Source organism: Blennius ocellaris, assembly GCF_963422515.1.
Source record: "Blennius ocellaris genome assembly, chromosome: 9".
NCBI classification, from domain to species: Eukaryota; Metazoa; Chordata; class Actinopteri; order Blenniiformes; family Blenniidae; genus Blennius; species Blennius ocellaris.
In genome coordinates, this window is record NC_137658.1 from 29,063,355 (window position 1) to 29,084,432 (window position 21,078).

The window sequence follows — 21,078 nt, forward strand, 5'->3', positions numbered from 1 at the left end:
TTTCCACATGCTGTGAGCACTATAGGCAGTGGCACGCGGTGGAATTGATTAAATAAATCCTACCTAAAGGGACCCTGGCAGCGCTGGCATCAGGATTGATCCAGAAAGACAGCCAGGAGAGGACAACGATGAGCAGCGTTGGGGCATAAACACCCATCATGTAGAAGCCCACCTGTCGCCTCAGGGTGAAGATAACCTCCACACAAGTGTAGTACCCTGCAAGAGGAAGGAGACACTCAGTAAGAAGTCACTCCACACAACAGACACCTGTTAAATCAAAGGAAATGTGAGACGGACGTTCAGGATACTACGGAGCAGGAATACATTTCATATGAGAGGAACCAGTTGACTACCTGTCTGTTCAGCCAGGCTGAGTCTGACATGTCACATGACCAGCCTCCTTTTCTCAAAGAGAAATGAAGACATGTGCAGCATGAATGATAAAAAATTAGGTGGAAGGAAAAGAAAAAGGTCAAAATCTAGACTTCAGGCTGTGGTGAAGTTAAAAACCTGTTTAATTCGTCCTAATTTCTTCTCAATCGAGAACATTTCAGTTACACAACAGTTTGTGCTATTCGTGTACAAATTCTAGAATAAGTGGAATATTGTTTGACCTTTTACAAGAGTTTTTCGAGAAATTTTGAGAAAAGAATTTGAGAAATTTTTGTTTTTCAACAGTTTATAAGGTATTTATCCACATATCATCCATATAATATCCACTATTGTGAAGAAACTATTTAAATTGGAAATATTAAAGTACTTAACTGGGAACTGTAGAACGGGTTAAGTTGATAGGCCTGAAGAAGTTTTTGCAACTAAATGATAATGTACCAAAAACTGTGAATGTGTTCTGTGCCAACAGTGTGCACAAATTCATACTGAAGAAAGAAAATACAAACAAACAAACAAATAAATAATGTTTTCTTGGTTGTGGTGAAGACTGTTAGGGCCTGTCTGTGCCGTGTGTGTATCAAGTTGACGTCTCTACTCTGTGTTCACTTCCTGATTTGTTCTGCAATCCTCCGTCTGTCTGCGTCTGTCAATTGTCCTTCCTGTGTCCTCCTCCTCTGAGTGCTTGTGCAATCTGCTTGATTTGTCTCACCTGTGACTTCCCTCTCCTCATGTATTTAAACCCCACTCCTTCATGTCTCAGTGCTCGATCGTCAATGTTTTTTCTTCATGACCCCAGCCCATTCCTTGTGTTCTTCGTGTTTTGGATTCAACCGTGTACCGACCCCGCCTGGACTTGGACTACCTCTCTGATCGCCGGATGTAAACCAGTTTGCCCTGACTGTTCAATAAAACCTGCAAACACCAATTTGTTGGTTGAGTCTGCTTCTGGGTTGTCCTCGGACCCTGACAGACTGTATGTAAACATTTCAACATAAAGCCAATTATAATGAAATTCTGGTGCAAAAAACAGTGAAATGTTCAAAAACGCTACTCTCCAGAAATCTGTAAGAAAAAAACTAAAAAAATCAATGTTTTTCTTTACATTTCTACCATTTTCTTGGTGGTTTGCCAGGATTTTTCAGATTTTTAAATTTGTTCCAATGTTTTCCAGCTTTACACTGTCAAAGAGTATTTTTTTTTTGTTCCTGTACTGAAATACAATTTTCAAGTTTTTGTGCCTTGTGAAAATGAATCGATCAATAACCATTGAAGCAACGATTTTATAAACCCCTGCCATGTAAATACCTTTTTTAAATTTTGATATTTGAGATGGTTTTGACTATGAACTGTGATATTACACATCATTGATGATTCAGCTGATGTATATAACAAATTAAACAATATTTCTAATATGTGCATTCAAGCTCAGTCTGCGTCTGCTGATTCATAATCCATCCATCCATCATCTGCCGCTTATCCGGGGCCGGGTCGCGGAGGAGCAGTCTGAGCAGAGTTGCCCAGACTTCCCTCACCCCAGACTCTTCCTCCAGCTCTTCTGGTGGCACCCCAAGGTGTTCCCAGGCCATAGAGAGACATAGTCCCTCCAGCGTGTCCTGGGTCTGCCCCGAGGCCTCCTACCGGAGGGACATGCCCAGAACACCTCCCTAGGGAGGCGTCCGGGGGGCATCCGAATTAGATGCCCGAGCCACCTCAGCTGGCTCCTCTCGATGTGGAGGAGCAGCGGCTCTACTCCGAGCTCCTCCCTGGTGACTGAGCTCCTCACCCTATCTCTAAGGGTGACTGAGCTCCTCACCCTATCTCTAAGGGTGACTGAGCTCCTCACCCTATCTCTAAGGGTGACTGAGCTCCTCACCCTATCTCTAAGGGTGACTGAGCTCCTCACCCTATCTCTAAGGGTGACTGAGCTCCTCACCCTATCTCTAAGGGTGACTGAGCTCCTCACCCTATCTCTAAGGGCGACTGAGCTCCTCACCCTATCTCTAAGGGCGACTGAGCTCCTCACCCTATCTCTAAGGGTGACTGAGCTCCTCCCCCTATCTCTAAGGGTACGCCCAGCCACCCTACGGAGGAAGCTCATTTCAGCCGCTTCTATCCGGGATCTGGTTCTTTCGGTCATGACCCATAGTTCATGACCATAGGTGAGGGTAGGAACGAAGATCGACCGGTAAATCGAGAGCTTCGCTTTTTGGCTCAGCTCCTTCTTCACCACGACGGACCGATACAACGTCTGCATAACTGCAGACGCTGCACCGATCCGCCTGTCGATCTCATGGTCCATCTTTCCCCCACTCGTGAACAAGACCCCAAGATACTTGAACTCCTCCACCTGTGACAAGGGCACTCCACCGACCTGGAGGGGGCAAGACACCTTTTTCCTGTCGAGAACCATGGCCTCGGATTTAGAGGTGCTGATCTTCATCCCAGCTGCTTCACACTCGGCTGCGAACCGTGTCAGTGCACGCTGAAGGTCCAGGTTCGATGAAGCCAACAGAACCACATCATCCGCAAATAGCAGAGCTGAGATCCTGTGGTCCCTAAACCGGACCCCATCTGGCCCCTGGCTGTGCCTAGAAATTCTGTCCATGTAGGTAATAAACAGAATCGGTGATAAAGGACAGTCCTGCTGGAGGCCAACGTGCACTGGGAACAGGTCCGACTTACTTCCGGCAATGCGAACCAGACTCCTGCTCCGGGAATACAAGGACTGAACAGCCCTTAACAAAGGGCCCCGGGCGCCATACTCTCAGAGCACCCCCCACAGGAAGTCCCAAGGGATGCGGTCAAACATCTTCTCCAGGTCCACAAAACACATGTGGACTGGTTGGGTGAACTCCCATGAACCCTCAAGCACCTGGTGGAGGGTATAGAGCTGGTCCAGTGTTCCACCATCAGAAGAACCTGGTGGAGGGTATAGAGCTGGTCCAGTGTTCCACCATCAGGAGAACCTGGTGGAGGGTATAGAGCTGGTCCAGTGTTCCACCATCAAGAGAACCTGGTGGAGGGTATAGAGCTGGTCCAGTGTTCCACCATCAGAAGAACCTGGTGGAGGGTATAGAGCTGGTCCAGTGTTCCACCATCAGGAGAACCTGGTGGAGGGTATAGAGCTGGTCCAGTGTTCCACCATCAGGAGAACCTGGTGGAGGATATAGAGCTGGTCCAGTGTTCCACCATCAAGAGAACCTGGTGGAGGGTATAGAGCTGGTCCAGTGTTCCACCATCAGGAGAACCTGGTGGAGGGTATAGAGCTGGTCCAGTGTTCCACGACCAGGACGAAAACCGCATTGTTCCTCTTGGATTCGAGGTTCTACTAACGGCTGGACCCTCCTCTCCAGTACCCTGGAATACTTTCCCGGGGAGGCTGAGGAGTGTGATCCCTCTGTAGTTGGAACACACCCTCCGATCCCCCTTCTTGAAGAGAGGGACCACCACCCCGGTCTGCCAGTCCAGAGGTACTGTCCCCGACCGCCTCGACAGTCCCTGCACATCCAGAGACTTAAGGAACTCTGGACGAATCTCATCCACTCCCGGTGCCTTGCCACCGAGGAGCTTCGCAACTGTGGAGGAGCTGGGTTCCAGAGTCCAAGCTGTGAGTGGAGGTGAGCCCGACTATATCTAGACGGTATCTCTCAACCTCCCACACAAACTCGAGCTCCTTCCCCCCCAGCGAGGTCACACTCCATGTCCCGAAAACCAGATTCTGTGTCCGGGGATCGAGTCGTTGAAGCCCCTGCCGTCGACTGCTACCCAATCCATACTGCACCCGAACCCTACGGTAGCCTCTGTGGGTGGTGGGCCCACAGGAGGACGAGGAGGAGGGGCCCGTGTTGTCCCTTCGAGCTGAGCCCGGCCGGGTTCGCGCGGGCCCCTCCTCCTCTTCCTCCTCATTATATGGACACATAATTAATGACGTGAGGTATGATGAGCCGTTGTGTCCTGCTTGGTTCTGGCGATCGTCAGTTCATATCGATAGAAACGGAGAGCGCGTCAACGTTTAACTGCATGAAAACGATGAAAATCTGTTTTCTGATCCAAACTGTTGCTGAAGTTTTAGGCGGCAGGAAAAAAACGGTAAAGACAAGTTAATCTGAATCAGGTGTTTCAAAAGAGACAAACATCTCAAATATGCACAGTTTCATATTGACATGGATCCATCAGTCGCCATTGACAGTTTTCTTTGAATAAATGCACTTTCCTCTCAACATCACATTAATGTTGACATCATGAAGATTGTTGCACTGTATATTATTTGTACATATTTATTTTTTGGCATATACAGAAAATGGAATCACGTTTATTTTGTATGAAAAAGAAAAGACGCTACTGAGGCCATGTTTACACAAACCTGGTTTTTTCCCCCATTTTCCTTAAAAAAAAAAAAAAAAAACGTAATTGACGCAGACTGCATATACAACTGGTTCAGAGCTGCTATGAGCAGCCAAACCTGTAAGGAGCAGTGTAGCAAGAAGCATGAATCCATGATAGCCAATCAGAAAAAAACACCTGTCACCAATTATGACATAAATAGCCGCCTCCCCTCTTTAAATGCAACAAGACACAGAGTTAAGCCAGATCTCCACTGTGGCCAGAGTTTTCAGGAATCATTTGTGGTGAGTCGTAGCTGCTTTTATGTGTAAATATCACAGTTTTTTCAAATACCCCGGTATGTGTAAATGTGGCCTGAATGCTGCTGGAACATATTGATTGGATTGTGGGTGTTTCTCTTCCTCAAATCTATTGGAAGGGAGATTGATTTCACCTGTGAGCTGATCAGAGCTCTGCCTCGTTGACCAATCAGGAGATGATAAATGGACAAAGAGAACATGGAGTTGTGACATTAGTGCTGCTACTGAGTCAAATACAGATCCGACGTCTGGTTATTTCAGGATTTTCCAGTCACGCCATCTGAAGTGTGACACGTGGATTGATTGCTTTCTCTTTTGAAGAAACACTTTCAGACTTGATTTTAGTACCTGTTCCTGCGTAGAATTTGGTGCAGTTTCCATAATCAATGTCTTCTTGTCTGATGTCAAACTGGGGCAGAGCAATGGCGTCCATCTGAACGGGGTCGCCCGTCTGCCACATGAACTGCAGGTCGTCTGTTGTGTAGCCAACTGAAAAACACAAGATAAAATGAATGCATGTCACTTGATATATCAGCTGTTTGCGTGTTTGTTAGTGAAAATGCTGGAAAGCCTGCAGAAAGCAGCTTTCCACTTCATTGGATACATTTGACATTGGAGGGTAATGGCTTGAAGATATTTTTGTTTTTACAAAGTTTGAATTTCCCTTGAAACAAACTGCAATAACCACAGTCGAGCTTAGTTAACCAAATCTGTCACAACAACCACGAAATAAGATTTATTCCACTTTTCTTTGTACTTGAAACTGGCTTCCAAAGTCAAACAACTATCCGACATTTGAGTAAACCACCAATTTACAAAGAAAAGAGTCAGAAATGAGCATAAACTGGCAAGGTTCATTATTTGTAGAAGACTCACAGCTTTCCAGTTGCATTTTACACCGTTGTGTGTCCATGGGGAACAAGGTGAGATCCAGAGGGCAGGAGAGAGTGACAGACAACCTGCAGGAAGATGAAGGGGAACTCAGATTTAGTTTCTCATTCATGCCTTGAGGTGTTGAACTGAAGTGACCCATTACAAAAGTATCATACTAGAAGTAACTATTAACCACTCCGAAAAATGGAAAAACAAGCAGATCAAACCACAACATACAAAATTTAAACTCTATCGACGCAAATAAGTGGTTACACACTCAAGGATCCCTGTATAATCCAAAGCAAGCAGACCTAGATCTCAGTGTAAATAATCTGGTTTACAGTATTTACAGCTGCACAACTTGTAAAATCACTGTGCTTTGCTTGGCACGTCTTTTAACGCCGAGCTCCCAAAAGCCAGTTTCTTTTCTTGGCAGCCAGGTTGTGTTTTCACCATCACTTCTTTTAGTTTGCACGGGTTTTGCAGGTGATGTAAGCAGCGTAATCTGCTGAAAACTACTGCTTCCATTCATGTTTGTGACTGATTTGATGGAGCTCAAACAAACACTTGAATATGAGACGATGGAAGAGGAGGAGTTATGAGAAACAGAAATACTTGTTAGGTACCGTAAAGAATTTTTTACAGGACGAGGACATTTTATGGTGAACAGCACAAAAAAAAATAGATCAAAAAGTCAAGAGACATTATACATTGACTGATTGCATACTGTATATATACAAATTAGGTAAATAAGTTATGTGTTGATGAGTGGCAGGGGTCTCAGCTGGTCTCAGCTGAGTCGGGCCACGGTTCAGCAGTCTGACTGCAGCGGGGAAGAAGCTCTGGAGGTAGGAGGTTCTGGTTCCGGTGGACCGTAGCCTTTTAACGGGAGGGGCTGAAAACCTGCGTGTCCAGGGTGACAGGGGTCAACCATATCAGAGTGTTGCAGCAAGAAAATAAGTTGTAATTGGGGGTACAATACAGAAAAAGTTTAATAATGAGCCCACAGAGGAAACGTGTCACTACAAGAATCACGATAAAAACAAATACAATCAGAAACATTAATCAAATAGCTTACGTGAAAATGGGAGTGTTGGGCTTTATGGTTGCTAATTAGCATAAATAATTACTGTAAGTAATGGATTACTGTAAGTAATTGATTACTGAAAGTAATTTGGAAAAATTGGAATTACTAATAAAGTAAACGGTTAGTTACTCATCAGCAACTCCTAGAGTAATTGAGTAATTACTCAAAAGTTAATAAATTATCAAAAATTATTTATTAATGAAAATGTTTTAATTTGCATAAATTGGTTATTTATCAAATAATAATTAAATCGGGGCACCACCAGCTAAGCTGGAAATAGCTAATACCAAATTTCAGTCTCGTTTGTCAAAAGGTTATTTAAGTTAGTTAATATTTCTGTGTAAATATAACAATATTAAATAACAAGGAAGGTGTGAGATTCGAGCACAGACTGTTACAAACCAGTGAATTGTCAACAATAAATACACAATAATTACCAAGAATCGATAAATTCAGTTAAAATGCGTTTAACAAAAATGTATTTATTCAAAAATAATTCAGAAATAATGTATTAAAACAACACGATTAAGTAATAAACATCAAACACGAAGATCTAATCTATTAAACAGCAAACACTATGTACAAAGAAAGAGGGTGTGTGTGTGTGTGTGTAAGCCTGAGTGGGGATGTAATGACCACGAGTGTCCACCAGGTGGCGGCGGACCTTGGAGGGTCAGTGTGTGTGGGTGTAATGACCTCGAACGGACACTAGATGGCGGCAGGCGTCTAGTTCGAGGCAGTGACCGTAATGACCACTAGGGGCGCGGCGGCGCACGGAGTGAGAATGCAATGACTCGACTTGTCCACCGAGTGGCGACCTCTCAAGAGATTGCAATCACCCACGCGGCCACCAGAGGCGCTCGGCGCACTCTTTCTGGACGGCGTGACGTCACTGTGCTCGTGCACGGCTCGTGAGCCTGCTTGGAGCGCGCCTGGGGGCTCGTGGCCGATAATTCCCAGGGACAGTGAACTACACACGGTCACAGAGCGCATGGGGAACAGCTGTTGCTGCTAGGATCGTTTGTGAGGAGGAGAAGATAGAAAGGAGGGGGAGAAAGGAAGACAGATCCTACTGTGTGTCCAGCTCTGCACACTCTCAGTCTGCACACGGAGTCTAAAAATTGAGACTGTGGCAGTATTAGACTCCAGGAGCAGAGGGGCAGACTGAGGGAGAGAGAGAGAGAGAGAGAGAGAGAGAGAGAGAGGGAGAGAGAGAGAGAGACAGAGAGAGAGGGAGAGAGAGAGAGAGACAGAGAGAGAGGGAGAGAGAGATGCACAGTGTGGAGGTTCGCGTGGATGTAAATCCAACGCGCAGACACAGATTGGTTGGAAACAGGGATCGGCGTCCCTGACTTCAACACAATAATAAAACACACAGCAATATTACAGTCACGTTATTCTCATTGCCTGCCCAGACTCTAAGCCTTACTCAGTTTGACGAGGGTGAACGTGCTGCGGCGGGGAAAGTCCGTTGATTTCCCGGCTGCGGGCTGGTTTCTCTGGCGTCCCAGGTAAAACAAGCTAAAACTGGTCTGTGGACAGGAAAAGTCCACAGGATGATCCCAGGAGGATCAAGCGCTTCTTGTGAGGAGGGGAGAAGAAGCGGCTTCAGGTCTGCATGCGTGAGGAGTGTGCGCTGCCAGCTGCACACTCGGACTCGGTGAAGAAGAGGAAAAAAAGGAAAAAGGAAAAACGAAAGTAATTCCACGGTGGTTCTCGGCTCGTCCAGCGAGGTGAGGAACTCCGGCCCGGTCAGCGTTAACACATGCAGTACTTTCTCTCCGTGCGAAGAGGTGCGTCCCGGCTCGGAGCACATTCGGCTTGGAAGAGGCAGTTTCTACCTTTGCGGGGGTTTTTATACCTCTTGTTTTGGTTCCGGGTTTCCGCTGGGGTCAGGGCCATGTGGACCAATCCTGAAGGAGGGCCCGCCCCGGACATTCCAGCTGGTGAGGGAGCTCTCGGGCTCCCCTGCTGTTGGCCTCCAGTATTGCACCTTGGACGGGGGGAGATCCGGGGGGTGATCACATGACCAATGGCGAACTTTTCCAGTTCTGACCATGTGGTCTCTTTGTTCTCAAAACGTGGTCCCCCCTCCCCCCTTCCATGAGGTTGAGTGGCCCAACAGGGGTTATGCCAAAGAATATAAAATTTTCATGAAATGAAAATGGACATGATCCTCAATGGATTCGGTTTTTAGATCAACTTCCACGCTTTTGTGTGCGCAAGACGCCTTCAACATTAAATGTGCAACAATCAAATCCTACAATATTGTGCAGCTCCTTTCAAAATTGCAGTAATCAATCCCAACACACATCATCTTAACAAAAACAAATGTAGAAGCCTTTGCTCAGAAAGACTCATCCACATATATGATAATGAAAAAGTTCCACACCTCATGCTGATGAGAACGTCTCCGTTGCGGAAAATGAAGAGAAGGATGTTTTCTTGGGTGACATCATGAAAGTTGGCGCTCTTCTCATTAGCGAAGAACAGATCTGGCTTCCAGAGACACTTGAACATCTTGGGATCGACAGTGAGAGAATCGGACTTGAAGTCCTGTGGCAGCTTGAGCCTGGGGTCGTTCCAGCGCTGCCGCAGGAAGATGTTGACTCTGTAATCCTGTGGGGTCCAACAACACACGGGTACACACATGGTCAGTACTGAAGGGCCTGTTGATGCTACCGGCCACGAGCTGGAAACACGACTGTTTAGGGCTGTCAAATAAAGCTTCTCCACTCGTGCTTACTCAGCCCCACTCAACCCTACTCAGCCCTACTCGACCTGCCTCTCGACTTGACTCAGTTTAGTTGGTTTTCCATTACAAAACAAATACCACTGTGGAGTGGGCGGAGTCATCAGAGCTTAAAATAAAATCTATATCTCCTGATGCAGTGCGAACATGCATTGGATATCAGCTCAAATAATTAATTAGATAGTATATATTTTTCTATATTTATTAATATTACTAAACGTGGGTTGTTGCAATCGTGATTCACTGTCTGGTGTTTTAATTTCACTAGTGTCTCTTATCTTGTGACATCTGCCACCAGCCAATTGCAGCAGCTGATGTTAAAATAAGACAAACAGTAGAATACTTTAAACTTTAATGAAAATACGGTTAAACGACGTTCCCCGGGACAGCTACGGATTTTGGTCAGGTTTTTAACACATGCTCTGCAGTGATGCTCGAGGAAGTCGGTTAACAGGGAAAGCAGTTGATCTAAAATAGTGGTGGTATCCGTGGCTCAGAGACATCCTGACAAAGAATCGTCTGTATCTCGCTGCTCCTCAGGCTTCATTTCTAAGCGTCCCTCACTTTGTGAGCATTCTAATTGTAATTGCGTTTTAAAAATGAAGGGTGAACGAAGTGCCGTGTCTACTGGCCTCAGCTCACTGGCAACCTCAAGGAGGAACCAGGGAAGTATTTGGTAGCTACGACTAACACATCGTGGAAAAGCACCAAAAGTGATTTCTTTCATTTGGATTTACAACAGTGCAGGTTGACGGAAGAAGAAGAAAAGCAACTTCAGAATCACACTTTGAATACTTAGGTGAACTTCAGTAGCAGATGATTTTCTTCAAAGCAAACATGTCGACTGCGGAGTGACACTTTACAGCCGCCTGCAACAAAAACACAAATGATGTCGACCTTAAAGACGCCAACGTGCCGCAAAACGCAAGACGCAGAGGTCAGAGTGTATCAATACAACGAAAGCAAATGGCTTATTAGTGAAACATCCACATTCCTGCTGCCTGGAGAGTGTCACTGGATGCTTCACGATATTTGTCTTATGCCCACTTTGCTGGCAGGCCCCAAGCTGTCCTGTGACCAGCTGGACTGTTAATGCTGAGGTGGAAGATGGATGGTGTAGTTTTCCACTGAATGAAGCTGTAGCTTGACGCTCTATCAATTTTCCTCTTCTTAATCCAAATCGAAAAATATCCACAGGACCACTCGTAAAGTTGAACAGTTTACTGCCCGAACAAACAAAAAGGGGTGGTACAGAAAAGATGTCCACAAGTGTTCCAAGTTATATAAGGGGTTGTTAAATCCTGGTAAGAATCATTCAAGACAAGAAAAAGGGGGGAGAGAGAGAAAGAGGTCAAAAAACTGTGTGACTCTACTCTCTGCCTGCCTGCCTGCCTGCCTGCCTGCCTGCCTGCCTGCCTGCCTGCCTGACTGACTGACTGACTGACTGACTGACTGACTGACTGACTGACTGACTGTCTCTGTAACCCCTAAAACTCCACCCTCCCAGGAGCATCAATTAAGCAAATGAAGGTGCACAACTACTTGAAAACACCAAACAGTTCACATATGACAAATTAAACTTTTATCCACTTAAATTAACCACAAATATTTAAAATGACTAACTTATTACACTATTGCACATACGTATGAACTGAAAATACCTGTGAATGATCCTAATTCCTTCTAAATCAATTAACTTTAATTACTGCTGTTGTAGATTAACTTAAATGATTGATCTTTTTATCCAACATCAATGACATGCATTTAGGCTCCTCCAGGTGGGATGTCAAACAAAGCATCCTGATTGTGTGTGTGTGTGTGTGTGTGCATGTGAGTGTGTGTCGTCCTGAACTTCTCAGGTTCCGCCAGGCCTCCCACTGCTTTATTGGAGTTTGAGGGATGAAATGTATTTGCAAGAGATAATTGTGCATTAAGTTAGGTTTCAAGACTCCTCCAATGCTATGGTGAGGCACTCACATTAAATAAAAGGCTTCAGAAAGATGGTACTGCCTGCTTATTTCTGGTCTTGATATCAGAGATAGCTCATTGGGTTTAAAGGTTTAGCACTAAACTGGTTTCAATCATAGTTATCAGGCAGATTCCCCTCCTTTCATGTTAATCGCTCTTCTGCTCAGACTGAAGGCATCCAACCATGGAGTTCCACAGGGTTCTGTCTTGGGACCTATAGTCTTCACATTCTACATGCTTCCTTTAGGGAACATTACCAGACAATACTCCATTAATTTCCACTGCTATGCAGATGAGACACAAATCTATTTATCTCTGAAACCAGATGATACTGATAAACTTGTTAAAGGGGTCATATTATGCAAAACTGACTTCTATTATGCAAAAAGTTTTCCAACAGCACTAATCATCCCCATACCTGGAACAACGCCCCAGAAGTGAAGAAAGTGTGTCCTCTCTCTCCCTGGCTTGTTTCAGTTTTAATAAAGTGTGTTGCTCCAACCAGCCAATCAGAAATCAAACCCTAGTGTCATCAGGGGTTTAGCCAATCCCAATCAAGGTAGGCACTTCCCTTTTACTCCTTCCACAATTAGGCAGCTCTGCTCTGGCACATGGCACCACGAGAGGAAGTACTTCCTCCTCTTCCCAAGATGGGCATGTGGGGGCGGAGCCAGTCCAGCTCACACAGACACAGCAGATTCTGAATGCAGTTCCTATATGAGCCAATATTTAAATGGAGGAACATCAAGCAGAAGCGAGAAACTTTGAATATGAGGTTTCTGGACCGACCAATCCAAGAGCAGAAGTTGAAAACATGGATGATATGACTGTTTTAAACTACAAACTTGTCTTAAAGATGAGCTGTAATTTTCTGCTTCTGAACTTGCTTTCAGAAGTTTTTATATTTGACCCAAGACATCTGAGAGAGAAATTATGTAAACATCTAGTAACACTGGCCAGTATTGAATTAACCTCCAGTACCACTGTGAGGAACCTGGGAGTTACTTTGTACCAGAACTTATCCTTTAACTCCCACGTTAGAGACAAGTTGTATTTGGCACTATATAAATAAAGTTGAATTAAAGGTCTCTCTGTGAGGCCTTAAACTGAGAGTATACTATCTATGTCTGTTTTGTGTTGTATCTACAACTCTTGTCTTCAAAAACCGGTAACACTTTATAATAACTATCCGTTATAAGTAGTTAATAAATCATTAATAAACTGCTAGTTAATGAGTTATACATTGCTTGTTGAATATTTGCTAACAGTTTATTAAGGATTTATAACTGCCTTATAGATTGGTAATAGATATTTACAAACTGTTAGTTAACAATTTATAAGTTACATGTTAACGATGTATAACTATACCTTATAAATTAGTAATATATCATGAATTAGCCCTTAGTAAACTACTTACTAATGACTTATTAAGTATCAGTTAATACAGCATATACATTATTAGTACGTTATTCTAAAGTTGCAACTATTCCTCATTTACTAACAGTAAATGAGGAATAGTTTGTACTGCATGTACTTTGTAATGCATTTTTTTATGTATTTTCTGTTTTTGTGAATCAGGTGTGTTGGAAGAAGGAAACATGTAAAACATGGAGCAGAGTGGCCCTCCAGGATCAGGATTGGCTCCTCCTGTCCAAGTTGTGCTGAGCCATATTTGTTCTATATGTTTTATGTTCATGTCTGGATAAATCCATGGCTTTGTTGTGATGTTTGCTTATAAAATGTCCCTCTAAAATTCTGTTTAGCACAAAAAGTGCTATATTGTTGTATATTGTTTGTGTTTCGAAACATTAAACACATCTGTGTTATTGACAACAATTTCACTTGTGGTGTTTTTGGGGGGTTTTTTGGAGGGGGGGGGGGGGGGGTAAGATACAGCACACACAAAAGCCAATGGGTGGAACAAGGCTGAGGTACAATAATGTGATAGTTTGCTGTTCCACAAAGTTTCATTATTCTTAGTAGATGGTTAACAAACTATTAATAACTGGTCTGTAAAGTGTGAGTTAATATATTAGTTAAGTATCAGTTAATACTTTATATACATTATTAGGACGTTATTCTAAAATGCAACTATTCCTCATTTACTAACAGTTAGTAAATGAGGAATAGTTGCAACTTTAGAATAACGTCCTAATAATGTATATAAAGTATTAACTGATACTTAACAAGTCATTAGTAAGTCGTTTACTAATGGCTTATTTGTGATCTATTACTAATTTATAAGGTATAGTTATAAATCATTAACATACAGTTAACATGTAATTTATAAATTGTTAACTAAATGCTTGAAAATAATCTATTACCAATCTAATAGGCACAGTTATAAATCCTTAACAAACTGTTAGTTAAGGACTTATACATTGCTTGTTGAATATTTGCTAACAGTTTATTAATGGTTTATTAACTACTTATAACGGATAGTTATAAAGTGTTACCAAATAACCTTTTTTAAGCTTCTTTGAAGGTTTTACAATCTGCTTGGTGGTTTGGCCGCATTAGTGCATCTTGTGGGCCGGTTTTGCCCCACAGGCCTTATGTTTGACACCTCTGTTGTAAATAATGTTTGTGGTTTTTTGATTATTTCCTGTAGCATTTCTATTGGACGTTAGTGGCTGCAGCTTGTGGTTAAAGAGTGCACCATAGTCATGACGTCTCTAATACTGTTAAGCAGAGACCGTCTGTGGTCCGTGAGTTGTCTCATCTTCCACAGATTGCAAACTACCATCACGGATATTATCACAACTGCTTATGTTCAGTTTGTGCATCTATTTCAGTCTGTAGTATCCAAACAGTGTTTCGAAAACAAAAAGAAATAAACTATATTCAAACTACATAAACTGTACATATTCAAGGTACATCACAGAACAGGTATGTAGTGATGTGCTGTGAGGCAGGGTTGGGAGGCAGTGCATGCAAATTGAGATCACCAATGTCGACACTGAGTCTCATATGTTTTGGTTGGCAAGTGTTAATAGAAAGGCCTCTGCATTCTTTCATTTAGAAATCAGAAGAACAAGAACAAAATTCAGCAGGAGCTGACAGTTTTGAGTAATGCGTTCAGTGGCATCATGTAAAGCCACCCTCCACCATGTTGATGAGCTGCGGGGCTCATACATTAGCAAGGATAATCAAGGTCGTAAAACACTATTAAAGAAGCTTAAACAATTATTCAATTATTCTCCAGACTCTCCCAACCAGATATATTTCACGGCATGGCAGTGCATCTGTTGTTTTGTTGGAAACAGAAACACTGAGAAAATGAAAACGAAGATGTCTGTGGTGCTGAAACCACTATTGTGGCATGGCTGCTCCCCGAATTCACATTAAAGTGACATGAAACCTTTACAATAATAGGCTTATTCATATTGTGCAGCACCTCACCCTCTTAATTCATCCAATCCTTCCTTTTTTACCATTTTCTGTGGAGAAGAACAAGCAATGTTCTTTCCTTTGCTGAAGGTCTCCCATCTTTTAACAGCTGCTGTTTTTCCTCAAAAGAAAGTTGTGAGCACTGTTAACTGGCCAACGAGCTTGAGAGCACAGCAGCGGTTTATCAATTTACCAATGCACTGTGAACATATGTATAGCATTTACAGTAGCACGGTATCAACCAAACACAGCGTAGCGATCTGCCTTTTTACGTAAAATTATTTTCATATTGGGCAACTTACTGCACATGAGCAAACACACCCAGACACTGGATATGACCAGCAATGGCTGAGCAGCAGTGTGCCTTCAGGACAGGGTGAGGCCTTTGGGAGGGTGAGGACTTCAGGACAGGGTGTGGCCTTTGGGAGAGGGTGAGGACTTCAGGACAGGGTGAGGACTTTGGGAGAGGGTGAGGACTTCAGGACAGGGTGAGGACTTTGGGAGAGGGTGAGGACTTCAGGACAGGGTGAGGACTTTGGGAGACGGTGAGGACTTTGGGAGAGGGTGAGGACTTCAGGACAGGGTGAGGACTTCAGGAGAGGGTGAGGACTTTGAGAGGGATGTGGCCTTCATGACAGGGTGAGGCCTTCAAGACATGGAGGTGGCCTCCAGAGGAGGTGTGGCCTTTGGGAGAGGGTGTGGCCTCTGGGAGAGGGTGTGGCCTTCGCAGTAAAATGGTGCAGGAGTGAGAGACTTGTGCAGTCACTCCACTTTCAATTTATCCTTGGGTAGGAAGTGCTACACTCACTGCACATCACTGACTGTATGTAATATAACTAGGAGTTGTTGCAATAAAGAATAGCTTATAGCTTAAAAATGTGGCATCCAGTTCTTGGTCCGACCAGTCGACACGGTGCAGAACCAAAGCCGTTATGAATTGTTGATAACTCATTTTAGAGAGCAAGCTGTCAGTTCTGCGCAAGTTAATTTCAGACTGGGGTGTCCAACAGGTCCTGAATTGACAGCCGGAATAGCTTGAGCTGGCTCTTCTCTGTCTGACAGAGACTCGGGCCAATTCCCACACCATCGGCTCTGTGAAGAACCAGACAAGGAAATATATCTTCCTCCTGACTCGTTATCAAGCAGCCTGTATGTACACGGTTCAATCCCTAAGGAGATTAACCGCGAGCACTCGCAGTAATCAAGTGGTAAAACTCAAGCTGAGAGGCGGTAAAAAGAAAAACAGACGCCATTTGTTCCTTCTCACAACATCAAATTTGTCATTCTGTGCTGGGGACTACAATCATAAAGTGAAAACAGATGTGTTAACTGCAGTGGCTGTTTTGGCCAGGGGAGGTGTAAATGATGAGGCTTTCCTGGGATCAGAGAGCCCACAGAGTGTTAGATTGAGGGGAGAGGTGACCAGCTGTCACTTCCTCCTGCTCCAATATTTCTTTCAAATCTTTTCTCACTTTCACTTTCTCCTTCTTTTTCTGCAACATGAGGGATCATTGGGGAGCTGTGGGTGCCTCTTTCTTTTTTCTTACTCTCCGTTTTATGATTGAGTCTTGGCTTTCTTTCCATTCACTGCCTTTTAAAAAACATTTTCCACAGTTTCTATTTTTTTCTTTGTGCTTCTGCCTGGTCGTTATCTTCTACTCTGGTCTACTGAACCTTTGATTTTTCTGTATCCTCTTCTTTACTGCAACACCAAGCATATCGTCCTTAGAAACTGATGCTTTCTTCATCATTATATTATTCATCCATCCAGACGTTTCCTATTCTACTATTTCTAACTTTGGGTGGTAGGAGGCTTTAAGAGGAAGCCCATGCATGCACAGGGGGAATATGCAAACTATGCACAGAAAGACCCAGACTTCAACCTACAACCTAACTATTCTTTAACCCATTCACTCCTGTTTTTCAGATTTCTCCAGTATTATTTGTTTTGTTCATCTGTTCACTTGAGCTTTTCCGCTTGTATCATCCCGAGAGGTTCATAACCACTCCACAGGGAGATTTTATAAATGAATGCACTACATTGATCTCCATCCAGGGTTTTCCTAATGTAGACATCACTGCTGCTCCGGCTCGTGATATACTGTATAAGATCCAACACTGTGTTCAGGTGTGCTTCAAATGGAGCAGAATAGGCCTCAACACACCTTATTGATTAACACTGAGTGTGTCTGAGGCAGTGGCTTTGTAAAAACTGACACTATCACGGAACTTCCACGATTTTTGTTATTCACAAAAGGACAATCAGGAGTAAATATGCTCAGCTTCTTCCTACTTCTTTTTTGGATATGTTGGGCCATTATTTATTAGTTATCTGTTACTTCTTTTGGCCAAGGTTGCTTTGCTCTGTTATATGCGTTTGTTTCTGTTAGTTTATCTTTGTTTTGTTATGTACCCACATAACCAAAAAAAAACAACAACAAAAAAACGAAAAAACACACCTTGAGTCTGGATGCTGATTTTAGTCCAGGAGACCCGTGCAGCTCAATTTCATTCTGAATTGGTCAAACTGATAGTAGTGATAGTAGTTAGCTCAGATCAATGCTAACTTGGTAGGTCAGGTAGCATCACTGTGCGAAACACTTCGCAGGAAGCATCTCCGCACGCAAAAAAGTAAACTTTGTGAGATGTTGAATTTATTAAATGCATCTAGGTTAACCTTAATTAACATGTTTGTGTTGGTGATTAAAACCTAATCAATTGTAATAGGTGTAACTTAAAATGCAGACTTGTTACAGCTATAAAAGCCAGTTGGATAAGTATAACGTAACAGTGCTGAGTAAATCGCACAATCACAACCGGACACACTAAGATTGTCCTAGATTGGATTCTGTAGGACAGTCAGCGCACATGCTCAGAGGCTGACAGGTGAAGGTGAAGAAGATTGGCGCTGCCAAATTGAGCGGAATCCAGCCACCTGCTAATACTTATCGGAGTTATCTGAGCATGTTATTGTTCGAAGGAAATGTAAATCACAATTTTTCCGACCACGGGGAGGGGGAGGGGTGGTGCATCAGGCCTGTAGGGACTGGTGGTGACATTTGGTAAGACAGCCTGGAAATGTGTCTTAACAATAGCTTGCAAGTTGTTGGCAGAAAGTTTTGTTGGTAGCTATGTAAGGAGTCAGTCCTGACAAGTTGAGGGACTGTTAGTTGTTTTAACCATAGACATAAACACTGTGTTTTATCTATGGTTTTAACTGCAGGCTAACAGCTAGCGGTAAGCTAACGGTAAGCTAGCGATAAGCAGCGTGTGCCTCCATCAGGGCTGACCGACAGCTGTGCTGATTGGTGTGCTCAAAGTGGTACTTTTTTTTTTTGCATGCTTTGAACCCTGCTGCAGATGAGTTGGCTTTTTAAGGGTTAATGCTGCTGATATGCCGGTGATGCACTCAGTGCATCAGTAACCCCAAATTTTCTTTTTTCTTTTTTAAATTTGGTGGGTGCTGCTTATATTCCGGTGCGCTCAATAGTCTGGAAATCACGGTATATTATAGCAGGCCTATTCAATTGGGGTCCAGAACCGACCCCCAATGGCCCAGTTTGTGGTCCAGTTCTGTTTCAGAACTTGAATGCAACACTCTTCATGGCCTTGTAACAGTCTTCATACAATGCAGTACGTTGTTTCTATTTTTGATTAGTGTAGTGAAGAAGCAGGAGGAGTTTCAACATAAAGAGGATAAAACATGTCCCTAACTGACTGGAGCCTCCAGTTGATCAGACCAGGTCCAGGAGACGAGCAGCTCAATTCTAAAGGTTGGTCTCTGCTTGCACTTTGTAAGTTTGGCAGCCTAGAAGCAGTCTGTCTGTCAGTCCATCACCCAAAACTAACAGTGATGATGCTTGCGGCATGAAGGCGAACCTTTGTTCCAGAGTAGTTGTGTTCTGGGTTGTCTTCAGTGGGACACTGTCTACTGTTCAGAATCCACCTGGACACACTGCTGTCTACTGTTCAGAATCCACCTGGACACACTGCTGTCTACTGTTCAGAATCCACCTGGACACACTGCTGTCTACTGTTCAGAATCCACCTGGACACACTGCTGTCTACTGTTCAGAATCCACCTGGACACACTGCTGTCTACTGTTCAGAATCCACCTGGACACACTGCTGTTTCACCGGTTTCCTGGTGGCTGCTATATTTACTCTCTAAATTACAGGCCAGTGGTTGGTGGGCTGATCAGCTACACCTTTTCATAGCTGAATATTGCGTAGCAGATGCATTAATATGGACCTGTGACGGTATTTTAATATTTTATTCATATTTCATATGAATTGAAATCTCCGCCATTGTATCACCGGAGGTTTGAGTTTTCTTTGCCCTTAGTAGTTTCCTAGATTAATGGCTATAAACAGTCAATAATGGTGATCAATTGTCAATAACAGTTGTCAACAATGGTTATTACCTTTTTTTAAATTCATTTCAATACATTTATTGATTTGAAAATTTGACCCAACTAATTTTGTAATTGAATAGCACTGTATTGTAGCATTAGTTTACCATGTAGATTTAATTTGAGAAATTAAAGATTTATTTATTTATTTCCTGGATGCAGCCATTGCTTTTTACCTCTGCCAAAAAGAAGACAGTGGCGGTTACGTTCTTGCCATCTGTTTGTTAGCAAGATAACTTAGATAACTAAGTTATGAACATATTTTGATGACATTTTCAGAAAATGTTGATAATAAGACAAGGAACAAGTGATTACATTTTAGTCCATGTTGTAACGTAATCAGGTTTATCTTAAAGATTAACACTGTTGAAGCCATTAAAGAATTGTTTGGATGTTTGCCTTGCGTGAGTATGATGTATCCATAGTCAGAGTATTACCGACAGTAGATTGTGCTTAGCATGCTCCTAGTGTGAAGTAGACAGGAACCCAGACCCCAATATTTCAACATTGTCTCCACTTTATCTTGCCATAAAACCTTTTTGGGCAAATTGAAACTGTATATAGTACTTTTCAAAGCCACCGAATATAATTGACAAAAGTATCCACCGACATTTTAGCTTGGAAATGTGTTTGACAGCAAGGTAAAGTGGTGGAAATATACTAAAACAAGATTAGATAACCCTTTCATAATCGATTTACATTGATTGCTGCCCCCATCCATGGCAATACATTGCTTAGCTTCTGTACCGGAACTCCCGTCTGCTTCTCCAAACGGACCATCATCTGCTGTATGTCATGCACTGACCTCATACAACCGCAATGTAAGATTCTGAACTAATACTATACATGAGAGCTCATTTGTCATTTCATTATTTTGTTTAATTTTCAGTAGCATAAATGTAGAAGTGTAAAGAGTGTGATTCAGAAGAAACTTCAAGATATCAGTTATTGAAACACTACAGGTTAAATCAGGGCCATTGGTCGCAGACACCCTTATCCATGCACATGCTCAAATTGCCCATGTACATTTAAAACTTGGAATGCTCTAAAAAGTGACCTATGTAGATCACATTTGGATCAGGCATCTCAAAGAGTAGATAGTACAACATTCAGCTGCCATCATTGTTCATGTAGCCACATTGCCTCATTAAAAGAATGTTTAACTCACGTTCACAGTCATGTAAAAAGACACGAAGCTGTATGTTGTGTATTTGATAATTGTTCATTTCAAACAAATATTTATGAAACATACCAAACGTACAAGAACAGAAAGCACAGAACATATACACTGAATGATTTCAAAACTGGAGTTGTGAAAGATTACACAGTAAATCCAGTGAATTGTATTTTGGGAGATGCATGTTTAGAGAGTGAGTTACTTGATCATGCTGAACTTGAAGATGATGCACTTATCCCAAATCCTGAGGACTTGCTGGAAGTTACAGAACAGAAATTGGCATTTGTCTTGTTAAAGTTGGAAAACTGTTTCCATGGACCAGCCGCTGCTGTTGATGAGCTGATAAACGAGTTGCAGTATTTGTTTAGTTCTACCCTGGAGCC

The 21,078-nt window shown here is 43.0% G+C and overlaps 1 protein-coding gene across 1 annotated transcript in view; it reads right to left on the bottom strand.

Annotated features, from left to right (window-relative positions):
• Positions 1–21,078, bottom strand: part of glrbb (glycine receptor, beta b) — a 92,604-nt gene that overhangs the window by 31,794 nt on the left and 39,732 nt on the right. The window contains exons 5-8 of the mRNA XM_080502332.1: positions 9,389–9,615; positions 5,913–5,995; positions 5,385–5,525; positions 64–216 (exon numbers count right to left, since the gene is read on the bottom strand). Of these exons, the coding sequence (XP_080358458.1) occupies positions 64–216; positions 5,385–5,525; positions 5,913–5,995; positions 9,389–9,615 (604 nt within the window). The remainder of the gene's footprint in view (positions 1–63; positions 217–5,384; positions 5,526–5,912; positions 5,996–9,388; positions 9,616–21,078) is intronic.